The sequence below is a fragment of the Hetaerina americana genome, unplaced genomic scaffold (genome assembly GCF_022747635.1).
Source record: "Hetaerina americana unplaced genomic scaffold, ioHetAmer1.1.p SCAF_3, whole genome shotgun sequence".
NCBI lineage: Eukaryota > Metazoa > Arthropoda > Insecta > Odonata > Calopterygidae > Hetaerina > Hetaerina americana.
The window spans coordinates 52906048-52920938 of record NW_027286874.1 but is presented as its reverse complement, the minus strand read 5'-3'; the positions used below and the strand labels follow the sequence as shown (position 1 = coordinate 52920938).

Here is a 14891-nt window from a genome sequence, read left to right as displayed (position 1 = left end):
ATTTATTTAAAAAAATATAAGCTTGAAATTCCTGGGCTTTCTAATACATTTTTTATTTCACTGAATCAGAAGTTGTCGATAGTATTTAATATTTTATTAGCGTTAATATTTAACATGTTAATTTAAACATTTATGTACTATCTGTACCTTCCCAATATCGTTTCCCTAGCATTCATTAGCCCTTGAAAATTCTTTATTCTCCTTTAAGATGAGCGAGTACATAGTTTTACTATGCAATAAATATGTCATTAACCATCTACAATGCATTGTTTTAATCAGTATCAAATGATGAATGTGATCTGCATTGGCAATCCTTCTTAAAAATTCATCCGTAGCCAGTCATTGGTTTTTTCCTTGCTACAAGATTGGTTTAACTTTCTGAGGAAAATATGTTGTTGTTCTTTTTATGATAGTTCTGTTCTTTTAAGTCTATAATTCCACCCATGCGAAATGGTGCAAAAATCTGCTTTCCATTGCTAAAAATCTTGGATTAATCCCATGAAATGAAAAAAGAGAGTTTCTATGTACATGTTTTAGTTTTTTTTATTTATCTGTACTTTTTGATTATCCATGCTTCATCATGTATTCACTAGAATGGATAATCTAGAATTTACTATATATTGTTAATTTGCTTCCCCAGTAAGCTTTGACTTTAAAAAATTTGGCAAGGAACATGAAAAGGGGCATGGTGGTGTGAGTTTAATAATAATATCATGTTGTACCTCAGTTTTATTTGGTCAATAACTTTCTCCTTCACTCAAAAGCATCAATTGCCAAGTTGTACATTCTATAAGGCAGTGATTTTTTTTAAAAAGTATACGCAATGACTCTGTATTGACTACAACGTTGGCCTGGTGGATGGGCTAAGGCATTCTGATGACTTCTAGCGCTGTGCTGTCAGGTGCAATGATAGCTCTTGTCAATCCAGACCCAAGCCAGATAGGTCAAAGGGGATCAGGATGGTGTGGTGGCTAATGTACAGGCTTCCCACCGAGAGGGCTCAGGTTCAAATCTTGGAGACAACAAAATTTTTCTGTGGTAACCTGATCCCAACTTGAGGTGCTTTGTGGAGAGCACTATGAGTGAGTACGATGCCCGTCGGATGGGACGTTAAACTGCGGACTCTTGGTGCCTTTTGGCTGGAGGAGGCTGATACCAACGCCGGATTTTCTCTCCACCCTTCCTTTCCCATCCATCCCTAATGGCGGAAATGACCTTAGCTGTTGATCGCCTCCCATAAAAACTACTAACTACAGATAGGTCAAAGGGTAAGAGCTAGACAAAAGGCAATCTGAGCAGTCTATCGGTGTAAAGTCACTGCAAAAGCATCTGACCCCAGTGGAGTGGCCATTTTCGTGATGGTGTAATATTAACAACATATAGTAGAAACTAAGTGAAAACTAGCCAATGCAATCTTTATTTCTTAAATAAAATATTAAAGTGTCACCATGCTCATGGTTAGGAAAGAAGCCCCTATCACTAATCCGTGTGCCAACATGGCTGTATTAGGCAATATTAATATATGGTTTTTATTCCTTAAAAAATTCATATTCTTAAATGTTGTCTCCTTTAAGTGCCTAATGTTTGAGTGAGTAATTTGCATTTTTTTTCCTCAGGTGAACTCTTGCATTTGGTGCATATGCTCCTTCCCCCCCAGTGTTCTCAGCTCTCACCTGGCCTACCTAATTTAATTGGTTATGCAACTGTGGGTGTTGATAAACTTAGGAGTGAAAGGGGCCTTAGTGAAAGAGGAGAGGAATTTCAGCTCTGGAGGCAGCAAGCTTTAAGTGCTGTGTCCATCTTGTCAAGAATACATGCCTTCAAGGAACGACATCCTGCAGTTTCATCTCTGTTTCTTGACCAGCTTATGCAATTTGCCAGTCCCAGTGCGGGTGCAAATGATAGGGCTGCTAGGTCAAAGCTCTACCAGGTATATTTTTCTTCCGCAATCACTTTTTTGCTTGACTGGTTCTGGAGCACATTAGTTTTAATTTAATTTGGTGTTATTCCAAAGGGGGTGGGCAATTCTGATTCATGATTACCTAATTCCCAATCTCTCTAACTGACGTTAACATCTTGCTGTAGCAAGAATCACTAATATAAGCTATGATGTTTGACTGATCAGCTAGCTATATTTCTTGTACATAAGTGATAGGTCCTATATAATTCTCTTTTGCACCTTCTAGTCTATGCTACAAGGATTATTGCATGTTAGCAGATCAGAGAATTATTTTCTAGACTCAATCAATGTATCATTTGTCTTTTAAAATATTTAAACAAAATACTCGAAGCAGTGAAATATGTGCCAATTAACCTTGGCAATTGCAGAGATGGGATCTATTCAAGTCACCTTTTTGGCTTTATATGCAAATTGTTACAGAATATCCCATGTATTTTTAACAGAATTTGAATGCATAAAATATGTTTTGAGGGAAATGAAATACGAGGTCTGTGTTGTAAGGATCCAGACATGCAATATTTTGAGAAATTTAGCTTACCTAGAACAGTGAGGCCTTAGTCCCCTTTGAAGTACTCCCCTTGGGACCTCACACACTCATCCTAGCATCTGTACCATTTTTCAGAACAATAATTTCGGCCAAGTCCTTTTTCAGAATGATTATTAGCTGCCTCGCTGTATTCTTGTATCTTGTCAACGTCCAGAATTTCGTGCTGCGGTTGCAGGAGACTTGCTCTAATCTGCAAACGATGGCCCAGGTTTCCTAAAAAAGGTCATAACTGGGGATGAGTCATGGGTCTACATTATGGCTATGACTATAAAAAATAAGCCCATTCTTCTCAATAGTCAGTTGATGATATAAAGTGGAAGCAATGAGGCAGCTGATGACCATTCTGAAAAAGGATTTTGCTAATTTTTTTGAAAAATAGAAGAGATTCTGGGATAAGTGTGTGAGTTGCCAAGGGAGAGACCTTGTACATGTGAGTGTAAAGATATTTTGTGTGCTGTATCTGATGAGTATGCCCTCAGTATTGATCATGAATTTTTGCAATCTTATTGCATGAAAGTAAGCGTAATTGGTTCTTTCTCTTTTGTTTTTCTTTGCTCCATCTTTTTTTCCCCTTAGCCTTACTTTCACTGAAACATGCCTTAATCTTTTACAGCTTGTGATGAAAGATGGGGATGATGCAATGAAAGAATCCGGTGTTCTTGCAAATAAAGACCCACTTTTCTGGAAGTGGGTTATTATCAGAGCTGTTCTGAAGGTTTGTATCAAAGGCATGCTTGCGGCCAGATTTGTAGAAGTTATTGTTTTAATTTTTATAAAGTGCTGTTTGCTATATTCAACATTATGAATTTTGTTACTGACCTTGAAGGTGTCAGCAATATTTCAGCAACTCAAGTACGGGAAAAGATGGCTTGGCAATTTAGTCAATGCAATATTTTTATTCAATATTTCAATTGAATATTATTAAATTCAATAATTACATGGATGTTGAGGGTTGAAGGGTACAAAAAGGAAAAAATAAATTCCTACACTAGGGCATGAATTTTTGAACCAAAATTCATCAACTGACCATGCCCATCAAATTTAATTGTATTATCGTAGATATTGAAGAACTATCAAATGATCTTTTCTGGCCATCTAGGGTATGAATGTCATTTTTTTAATATGTATCTTAAGCTACAGCTTTATTGAGTTCCAGAATTATCTTTTGTTATCATTCACAGCATTCTGCTTTTGCACATCTTATATTTGTCCAAGCCAATATTGTTAGTACCAATTTTGGTAATAAAATGCACCGTCTTACATCAGTGGTTTACTTTGAATGAAATATATAGCGGTAGAAAATTGAATACAGTGGGTCCTAATATTGTAGTACTAGTTAATTTCTTTGGGCCACCTGTAAAGTGAGCTTGTTATAAGATTAATACAATGTTTATTTCCTGTCATTTATGATCCATTTAGTTTTACAAATGTATATGTATGAATTGAAATAAATAAAATTAGGTTTATTGTGAGGTAAATTGCTTGAAAATGATAAGCTACTAAATTCTTGCATGATTATGGAATTAATGCATGAATCAAATACCATGAATTTTTATGACATCGTAAGAAGTCCCTTCCTATGTCACATTGGAAAGGACAGCAATAATCTTCTCAAAATTTTTCTTTCATTGTATACATTGGTCATTTACGAGGTCCTTAGGAAAAAATAAAAAAAATATTTTAGCTTGATACACTTTTCCCAGCGTTTCTCAAACTTTTTTTAGCTGTCCAAAAATTAGGATTTCAGAAGGTCCTCAAAATAGGCTCCTTTGTTGTGAATTGCTTTCCATCAAGCCTATTTTTTAAGTTTGACAATGAAAAAAGTCCCTGGGGCCAAATCTGGTAAATGTGGTGGATGTTATAATAATTCTAACTTTAATGCCACAATTTTTGCCATCCAAATTGTGCAGGTGTGCGCCCGTGCATTGTCTTGATGGAAGAGAATTTTTCTCTGCCAAATGAGGATGTTATCTTGATTTCTTTGCTCAACCAGTGCAATAATGGTGCATTATACTCTCTATTAATCGTTTAGCTTTTTTACTAGTAATTGATGTAGATGATTTCGCAAGCATGCCAAAAAATTATGGCCATAACCTTGTCGGCTGATTTCACTCTTCGCCTTTGTAGTCGGATGGATTTTAGAAACCCACTGTTTCGACTTCCTTCATCTCTGGAATGTGTTAGTGTATCCATGTTTTGTCTACAGTTAGGTATTGATGATTGTGAGGATTGCGACAGAAAAGCACCGAATCATACTCCGAAATTGACTACACAATTGTGTTTATTCTCCACTGAGAGCAAATGCAGCACCCATCTTGCTGAGATTTTTTCACGCCCAATTTCTTGTGCAAAATTGAAAACATGATACCTTGTGATATGCCTGTGGCCTGAATTGTTTTGCAAAATTTGATTTGTCGATCACCTTGAACCATATCGTGAATTTTGTCAATCATTTTGAAAGAAGTCACTGCAACTGGATGTCCCAAGCAGTGGTTATCATTTGTCGACAGTCACGCTTTAACTCATTTACCCAATTGTAAGCAGTCACAAACACAGACACAGATGTTCCATGAAAGTTAACCAACTCAGCTTTGATCTCTCTGGTGTTAAACCCTTAAAGTGGAATTCTTTAATTACCATATGAAACTATTTTTTCCATTTTTCAAAGTGAGCAAAAGTTTGTTGCTTCAATCAGCAATGAAAATGAAATCACGTGATGAAATTAGCTGAAACTTACATAGCAGTCTAGTGAGAGATGAGGCTTGCTAAAAGCAAACCTTTTCTGATACTCCTTTGGAATTTATATAGAAAAATGGAGCGACTCACAGTTATTATGCTCATTTGACTGGTAGAATGGATTTTTGTCTTTTAGAATGCGTAGAGTCTTGACCCTCCATCTGCCAAAAAATCTCATGGCTCAAAACAACATTTCTTGAAATAAACGAGTAATTGAGGAAGATAAAATGCCAGAAGGAAGTAAGTGCACTGGCATATTAAGCAGCTTTTTCCAAAATTATGGTTAAAAAAATCACCTGTAATTTGTCGTCTCCGCCGTAACTTTATGGAATTTGCTTAACATATTGAAATGAAATTATTGACTTTGTAATTGCACGCACTTTATTTAGAAACACGACCCAGATTTCGATGTTGAACGCCATCATCAGGTTGTCCTCATAGAAGCAAACTTTGTATGAATGCCCTCTGATCGGGGGAGGGGCGTTCTTTCCCTCTCTGACCGACCCACCTCCCCCAATCAGAAGGTATATATACCAAGTTTGCTTCCATGAGGACCACCTGATGATGGCGTTCAACATCAAAACCTGGGTTGCATTTTTAAATAAAGTTTTTGGAATTACAAAGTCAATGATTTCAATTCAATCTATGGGATTGTTCAATAGTGAATGTTTTGTTAACCCAACTGGTCAATACTACCTATTTTGGCTTTTATCTCTCCTTTAGCAATCCAAGAAGACAATAAAAACGTGTTCGTACAAAAATGCTCCAAAAAGTAATTATAATCTGTTATACCAGTTACAAACATAGAATTCAATGGAATTTATATGATATATAGGATCGTGTCCTCGCATCTGTCAATGTAAATGGGGAACTAAAAACAATGATTTTATTATTTTAAATCATTCCTTAATACATAGAGAAATGGAATTTGAAGTTCTTTTGTTTGACACAAAAATATTGAAAATCAGACCTCCTTATTGTTGACTGGTAAGTGACCAAGTTGGTTGAGAAACAAATTTGTTCAATTTCATCCAGATGAGTTGTAAGTTAGAAAAATGCTGTTAAGTGAAGATCTAGATCCACTCTATCATAAAATATCATGTGTTTCTATGTATATGAATTTCGGAAGTGAGATTAGTTGGGATGGATCCATATTCAGCTTAGCCAAGGTCTAATCTCTATGGTGACAACAGATTAAATTCTCTTTTGAGTATCGGTACCCTCACTCACCTGTATCTTTTCACAGAAGAGAAATGTGAACTATGGTGTGAGGTTTGCAATTCCTTTTGATGGTTCACTATCTTTTGACGATGGTAAAAAATACAAAATTGTGCATGAATCTCTCAATATATGGAAAGACCTTAGCTCCTCATCCTTGATGATGACCCTGGAGTTAATTTATAACCATATCCGGGGTAATTTTGTTGTTGAGGAAGCCAACATATTCTGGCTTTTTTAATACCTCTAATGGTGGATTTAGGTATAGGATATTAAAGTATATGAGAAGTCATAAAAGGAATTAGCATATTCCATGTTTTATCATTTCAGTTCCTATTCTTAATATGCATCCAGCATTGTGCAAATGACCTCGGTCATTAAGGCACGTAATAATCAAATTATCACTACTAACATGTATGCAGCAGAAATGTAAAATCTCTGCTACATCTATGCTGAAATGGGAAGCTTCTCATGGTTTCATTATGGAGAGAGTAAAGAATTTCACTTTTCCCCCTTTTTATTAAATAAAGATAACTATAATTAATTTAATTAATAACTTTTAATTAAATGAAAGATAACTGTATGCAATGAAAGTTCACTGGACATGAAGAGCCAAAATTGTCTCATGACATTTATCAATTTCAATCTAATAATGATAATCAACATTTTTACTTCCACAACATAAAATAGCTCAGTATGTAAATGTGTAAATTGGCCATGAGGTAAATGTGCAGCTGTTTAAAGTGTTTGATTCATTCATAGTGGTGCATTTACATATTAGTCATTTTTCTTTTTTTTTAAGAATCGCAGTGAGCCATTTAAGCATCTGGAAGACTCCTCTTTGAAAACCTTCATTAGACGTCTAGTGGATTACTTCAAGCCCTCAACCCCTAATGGCTATGGGAGAGTTACAATTTCAGGTTCTGATGAAAGAGCTCAGCAGCGCCACATTCAAACACTTGTTGGAATTGAGCTTATTGAATTCCTTGTTGAAGCAGATGAGGTTGGTTTCAATGAGAACTAAGATACTGGCACTTTGCAGTATGCATGCAGTTGGTTTACAATTCTCATTTATTCCAGGCTGAAAGTGGAAAATTCTTGGGAGAGTTTCTTGCTGATCTTGCTAAGAATTTGCAGATGATAACTTCAAGTAATTCAGCTCATGATGCATTATTCAGTCCAAACCAAATGTCAACATCATTATGTCGTTATTATTTCCTGTTCTTGGGACGACTCTCTCATCATAGCCGTGGACTGCGGGCCTTAGATCGTGCTGGTGTTTTTCAAATGTAAGTAATGTGTAATAACAGATTAAACATAATTATCATTTTAGGAGACAATGGAAAATTTGTCTGGTGAATATTTCTTTGTAAAGTTTTAGTTTTAATGAGTGCTGAAATTTTATTATCTCTCCGCATTGTGATATCTTGAAAAACATTGGGGTTAATCCCAGGGGAAATGACAAATGGCACAGAGGGTGGGCTTTTATTATCCAATGCATCGATTGCACCCTTAATACTAACCGATCTTTATTAGCATCCGTACAAGTCCTGGTAGACATGTCTTCCCCAGCAACTTGTGTGCATATCACCTACACATAATAGAGTAGGATAAAATGTTTGAGATTATTTGTTAAAATAATGGCATTAATTTTATTTTTTCTTCCCTCTTCCCGCTACCTTGTAATATAGGAATTAATGTTATATTTCTCTACTCTATACTTCATATCATATCTTATCATTTGTCACTGTGTATTCTGAATTCCAATTTTCCCATTAGTACAGATGACATCAGTTGTCTATACACAGCAGTATCATATCTATGAAATTTAACTTGAAAAAATTCCTACTAAGATATTTGTATTACTATTAGTGATTATCTTAATGATTATTTATTGCAATGACTATTATGTATATTTTCTGCAATGTATACAGGGTATGATGCTTAAATCCGGACAAGTGAAACTGTTCAAAAGCAAATTTATTAAAAAAAGTACAAATGAAAATGAAAATCAAAATCTGTCAAGAGTAGCATAACTCAATGTAGCCCCTCTCAGCTGCAATGACCGCTTCCAATCTTGTCCTGAATCGATCGCATGCAGTCATTAAAACAGCACTGTCCATATTTGTGATTGCTGCTATGATAGCAGTACGTAGAGATGCAACATTAGTGTGCCTCGTCTTATTGGTAACTCTTTTGACTACACTCCAAACATAATAGTCGAGGGGGCTCAAGTCCAGGTTAATCTGGGGGTCAGAACTCCTTTGACCAGAACATGTCAATGTTATGTGAGAGCCAGTTTTGGACTAAATGACTCGTATGAGCTAGCGCACTGTCCTGTTGAAAGATACATTGTTTCCCTTAGGCCACAGTTACCATCCACGGTTTCACAACATTCTTCAAAATTTGCAGATAGACTTCTTTTGTGATGGTTTGTCCCTTTTCAAAGAACTGTGGCAGCATGATATCACCCTCGCTGGACATAACACCTAGGACGTGAACTCTCGGCAGAAATTTTGTTGGAGCAACAAACAAGACATCCTCTGGGTCGTGGGCGAGCCAGCTATTATTTATCCAGTTGATCTTCTCGTCAACAGTGAAAGTTTTTCATCAGAAAAGAATCTGATTCTTCCTGCAGTTTCAATTTTTAGAGAACACAATAGCAGGTTGCAGCGAGCCATCCGCTTCGTTCTGGCAGCCTCAGACAGCATATGTCGCATTTTAATTGTTAGGTCCTCCTCTGCCATTTAATGCATTGTTTGCTTGCTAACATTCAATTCTGATGCCAATTTCCTCAGCCATCGCCCCGGGTCCTCTGAAATCAATACCTGAGCCTTCTTGACGCCTGCCACAGTTCGTGACACGCATTTTCTCGCATGAAGTTTCCTTGCCGGGCTAGCAAAACCTTCCCCAGACTTCTCTGAAGCATTATACTCAGCCACAATATCGTTAACAGTTGATCTGGGGTACCCGAAGAACAGTACTATTTCACTGGGTGAACACCCAGCGGGAACCCTTTTGATAATAGCGGCTCTTTGATTGTACTCTGCACTTGTACGTAATATCCCGGCCATTATTATTATTATTATTATTACTTTTTATTTGCCCAGAGATCACAATACAAAAATACCAGGTGGGTGAAGTATGTACATGATATAAGGCACGTCAATGAGGAGCAAAGACACAGGCTCAGTTAAGATACATAAAAGAATAGATGCTCATAGTTACATAAGTGTTTGGTACAAACCCATGAACATCGGCTGTAACATGCACATACAATATCAAATTCAGAAAAATCATTGATCACAAACATGAATCAGACCATTACCATTGCTAGAAACTAAAACTATGAACTTACTGGTCGGGAATATTGTTGAGATATTCATCAACCGAGTAAAACATATTGCGTTGTAGATATCTTTTTAGTTTATGCCTGAATACGGCAGTTCCCTGTGTATCCTTGATACTTTTGGGTAGTTTGTTAAATAATCTGATGCCCGTTTCATTGGGTCCTAATTTCAATGCTTTAGTTCTTATATTCCCATAATGGAAGTCATTCCTGCCTCTGGTGTAATGATGATGATAGGCAGAGTTAAGAGAATAGTTGCCGATGTTATTTTTTATATATAGAATTAAAAACATAATGTAGATGCATGGGAGTGGTAGCAAATTTAATTCATGGAAAATAGGCCTTGATGGAGCATTGTAAGGTTTCCTGGCGATGATTCTAATAGCTTTCTTTTGCATTTTAAAGATGTTTTGAGAAATAGCAGCTGATCCCCATAATATTATACTGTAGGTTATATTTGAGTAAATTTCCCCATAGTACAAATTGAGTAGTACAGTTTTACTTGTAGTTTCATACAGGTGTCTTAATAAGTAGCAAGTTGAACTGAGCTTGTGTTGGAGGGCTTTTACATGAGTATCCCAAGAAATATTTGCACATAGAGAAATACCTAGAAATTTGCATTCTGTCACACGCTCAATTGATAGGTCATTGATTTTTACCAGCAGATCATCTGATATGTTCTTATTGTGTGTAAAGTTGACTATTTTACTTTTATTTACATTTAAGTCTAGAAGGTTGTCTGTACACCACTTGTTTATAGCAAGTGTGACAGACTTAGCTTTTTCCACAAGGCTGGGATATGTTTGTGTTGATATTATTATATTAGTGTCGTCAGCGTACAACACTGGTATTATTCCAGCATTATTTGGTAAGCAGTTAGGTAGGTCATTGATGTAAATCAGAAAGAGGAGTGGCCCAAGGGTTGAGCCTTGTGGAACACCTTTGTTAACTTGGTATGCTTCGGATGAATATTTTGACCCATCAACTGATAACACTACTTTTTGAGTGCGATTATGAATAAAGGACTTCAACCAGTTTAAAGGACTTCCTCTAATTCCTATTCTATTGAGTTTAATTAGTAGTCTATTGTGGTTTACATTATCAAAAGCCTTTGACAAGTCAAAAAACATTCCAAGAGTTTTGCGTTTAGCATCTAATGAATTAAGTATGCTGTCGATTGCCTGACATATGGCAGTTGTGGTAGACCTTTCCGATCTAAATCCATGCTGAGAATTAGAAAGTAGGAAGTTTTTTTCGAGATAAGATGCTATTTGCATATACATGGCTTTTTCGAATATTTTAGCAAATGTATTTTGGACGGCTATTGGTCTGTAGTTATTCAAATCATTTACACAGCCATGGTTTTTATAAATGGGCACTACTTTTGATTCTTTTAATTGGGATGGGAAAATCCCTTGTATCAAAGATTCATTAATTAAAAATAAAAGGGGTGCTTTTATGGCTTCAAAACAATGATGAACAACTTTACCAGGAATTTCATCTGGGCCAGTACTGGATTTGTTTCTGAGTGAGGAGACAATAGTTTTTAGATTGGTTTCAGAACAGGGCTTGGCAAACATTGACGATGGTGCATTTGCTAAAAGCACATTGGCTGGAGAAGTAGTTAGGCAAGGAGCTGATACGTAGTATTTGTTAAATTTATTAGCTAGAGATGAATAGCTAATGGCAGTGTTATTTTCAGGGTTACAAAGTTTTGGGAGAGTGAGTTGTGGATTTTTCTTACCTCTACAGTCATTAATTATTTCCCATGCAGTTTTGGACTTGTTATTGGAATTAAGTAACTTATTATCATTATAGGTTCTTTTCGTGGTAGAAATCAGTTTACGGTAATACTTTTGAAATTCCTTATAGAGTAACCTTTGTTCATGATTTTTTGAACTTTTACTGGAGATAGCAAGTTTTTTAAGGATAGTTGAGTAATAACGGATCTCATCAGTTAGCCATGGCTTACATTTAGTTCTATGAAATATTTTATGATGTGTTACTGGGAAACACATTTCAAAATTGTGTTTGAAAATTGAATAAAAGTAATTGAAACCTTCGTCTACTGACTTAAGGTCATAGACATTGTCCCAGTTTTGGGACTGAAGAAGGAGCAGAAAATGCTGCATATTTCCATGAGTGAGAGACCGCCTTGGGTAAGTTTTATCATTTGGACTATCCATTGGTTGGTTAGTATCGATACTTATTTTCACCATGCAATGGTCTGTTATACCTAGGTCGCAAACAGTTGTGACTACTTTTTCATGGTTAAAGTTGGTCACAGCGTAATCAATTAGGGTGGCAGATGTGGGAGTGACTCTGGTAGGATTATTGTTAAAACATTCCATGCCATAAGTTTTGAACAGATTCAACAATTCTGATCTGTGAGGGGAGTCAACTAAGAGATTACAGTTGAGATCGCCGTTCAGCACGAGTATCCTGTTGCTTGCATATAAGGAGCAAATGAGTTGGTCCAGTTTTTTAATGAATGAATGAAAATCACCAGTTGGTGATCTATAGATGGAGATGAGCACAAGCAATCCCACTGGAGTTTCATGGAAACACACTGCACATTCAAAGGTTTTTTCTTCCTTCACAGGCACGTGAACTGAGTTAATAGTCCCCTTTATTCTGCTATGCACGAAAATGGCCACACCTCCATTTTTATACGTGGCCCGGCAGAATGACGACACTAGGGAGTAATTTGAGAGTGAAATAACCTTAAGTTCTTCGTATTTTAACCAATGCTCTGTAATACACAAAAAGTCTGGTTCACACTCGTTCATAGCCACTTCAAGCAGGTTTACTTTGTTCCTAAGGCACTGAATATTTACTTGCGCGATTGTTAATGGCTGTCTAACTTTGACTAACCCTTTGCGGAGGTCAGGCGGGCCTTCAGAAAAAAAAACCTACTGACACAAACATGTTTCGAAGCTATGACATTTGAAGTTATGACTGTTTACTAGATGCCTATAGCTTTCAAGAACGCCAATCATGATATCAAGTGGTGGAACTACGATATGGTGGGAAATTCAAATTGAAATTTGTCCGGAGATAACCACCGCATCCTGTATGTATCTACATAGATTTTTATTTTTTTGACCTATTTTATTCTTTATGTTTATTTTGGCTTAATGAATGACAATATAACAGTTACTATTATTACACTCACAACTGCTTGTCTTACTACACAATAATGCCTTTTTTTGCAGATTATTGGACCTGGTAGTATCGACTACACATGACTGTTATGTGAAACTGGTAATCTCAAGTTTGGACTACAGTATTGATGGTGTTGCAAGGTTAATATGCTTTATGTTAATAAATTCATTTTGTATTTAGTAATTCTGTTGTTTTTATATTCAGGTATGTGCTACATATAATGTGGAATATTCGTCGTCTTTTGATTTCAGGGTCATCCTCAAGCGAGCACTAACATCCCCATTTGAGAGTTGTCGTCTTTATGCCACTCAATTTATGCTGGTGTTGATTCGTTCTCAATTGCCTGGATTACACAGATGGGTTACTGAGTTGTTGGTAGATCAATTGGGAGATACTAAGAGTTCTGTATCTTTAGCAGCTGCATCTATTCTCAGTGAAGCCTGTGATGATTCGGTATGCTAAATTTTAATCTTTTTATTAATATATCAAACTTTTTGACAACTTTTAATTGTCATTTTTCGTAGTGATACCATATGTGAGCATGAACTACACAATGGAAAACAAGTTTTACATGTTCAATTGTTTCTGGCTCAACCTTGTGGAAATTCATTTTAATGAAATTAAGAATACAATGTAACTTTCCATTGTCCTTTATTAGCGTACAACCGGTTTCAACGCTCAAGCGTCATCATGACGCTTGAGCGTTGAAACCCGTTGTACGCTAATAAAGGACAGTGGAAAGTTACTTTGTATTCTTAATTTCATTAAGTTTTACATGTGCTGATATTAATGGCTTCATGGTTTATTACACAAATCAATTTAGTCTGTATTCTAAGTAGCAGATGTTCTTATTCCTGATTTAAGACATTTATTGCATGAATTATGTTGGCTTATATGCCTAAAAATAATAAAAAAATAATAAGAATGATAACACTCATTCACGACTTATATTTCAGTGGTCCCAGTCATTTTCATCAGAGTAAAAGGAGGTGCTCTGTTGAAGGTGGCTGGAACAACTGAAATATAAAAGTGTTGACTGAGTGTTATAATTTTGTATCAATCATTTTATTATTTTTTACGCTAATATCTCTATATACATGCATGTGATTTATATATTTATACATATATTCATACAAATACATACAATCCTTGGAAATTGGGACAGTTTGATATATAATATTTTGACCCATATAAATGCTTTTTGGAAAAATTTCTTTATTGTGCTAAGATTTCTATGTGGTTGTTGATATTGTTCAATATGTTTCTAATTTATTTTTTGAATTTTAGGAGTTTCTAGAAAGACTGGTGTCTCTACGTCCATCACTTCTGCACCTTGGAGATCCAGGTCTTCTCCTTCTCATACGTTTCCTATCTCTCCCCTCTGGTTTTACTTCTCTGCATGAAGCCAACTTTGTCACCCATGAAATCCAACGATGGAATCAAACCAACAACTTTAAGTAAGGATTTAACATTTTATTTTATCTATAAATTTTTTGTGTAATTGGCATGAGTTTTAATATGTTCGGCTCTTTTAGCTTAGTTTCTTTTCACATTGTTAAGGCATTCATTTACTCTTCTTGCTTTTATTTGAATAGATATTCCACACTTTATTATCCCTAGTACCTTATGTGTATGTTTTACATGACATAATTTATCTTTAAATAAATAATCCCAGAGCTAAACAAACAACATTTCCTGAAACTGGCAAAATTCACAGTCAAGGATAAAGAGTGGCCAAGCATTCAACTTGCAGAAAATCAAGTCAATAATTGATATCAACTTGATTTGATATTGGGCAGTCTACCATTTAATGTAGGTTTTGAATGGATATGAACTTAATGCCTGTACATTTCTTAGTCTCACCTTACAAGACCGCCTGACGGTCTACACCTCAATAAACCATTCTTCAATTTCAC

General features: G+C 35.8%; 1 protein-coding gene across 2 annotated transcripts in view; it reads left to right on the top strand.

Moving 5' to 3' along the window:
• The window catches only part of rictor (rapamycin-insensitive companion of Tor), a 52893-nt gene that overhangs the window by 15088 nt on the left and 22914 nt on the right, over positions 1-14891 (top strand). For both annotated transcript variants that reach the window (XM_071587678.1, XM_071587677.1), the window contains exons 10-16: positions 1617-1930; positions 3121-3222; positions 7264-7464; positions 7542-7750; positions 13026-13115; positions 13227-13428; positions 14263-14432. In XM_071587678.1, coding sequence (XP_071443779.1) covers positions 1617-1930; positions 3121-3222; positions 7264-7464; positions 7542-7750; positions 13026-13115; positions 13227-13428; positions 14263-14432 — 1288 coding nt within the window. The remainder of the gene's footprint in view (positions 1-1616; positions 1931-3120; positions 3223-7263; positions 7465-7541; positions 7751-13025; positions 13116-13226; positions 13429-14262; positions 14433-14891) is intronic.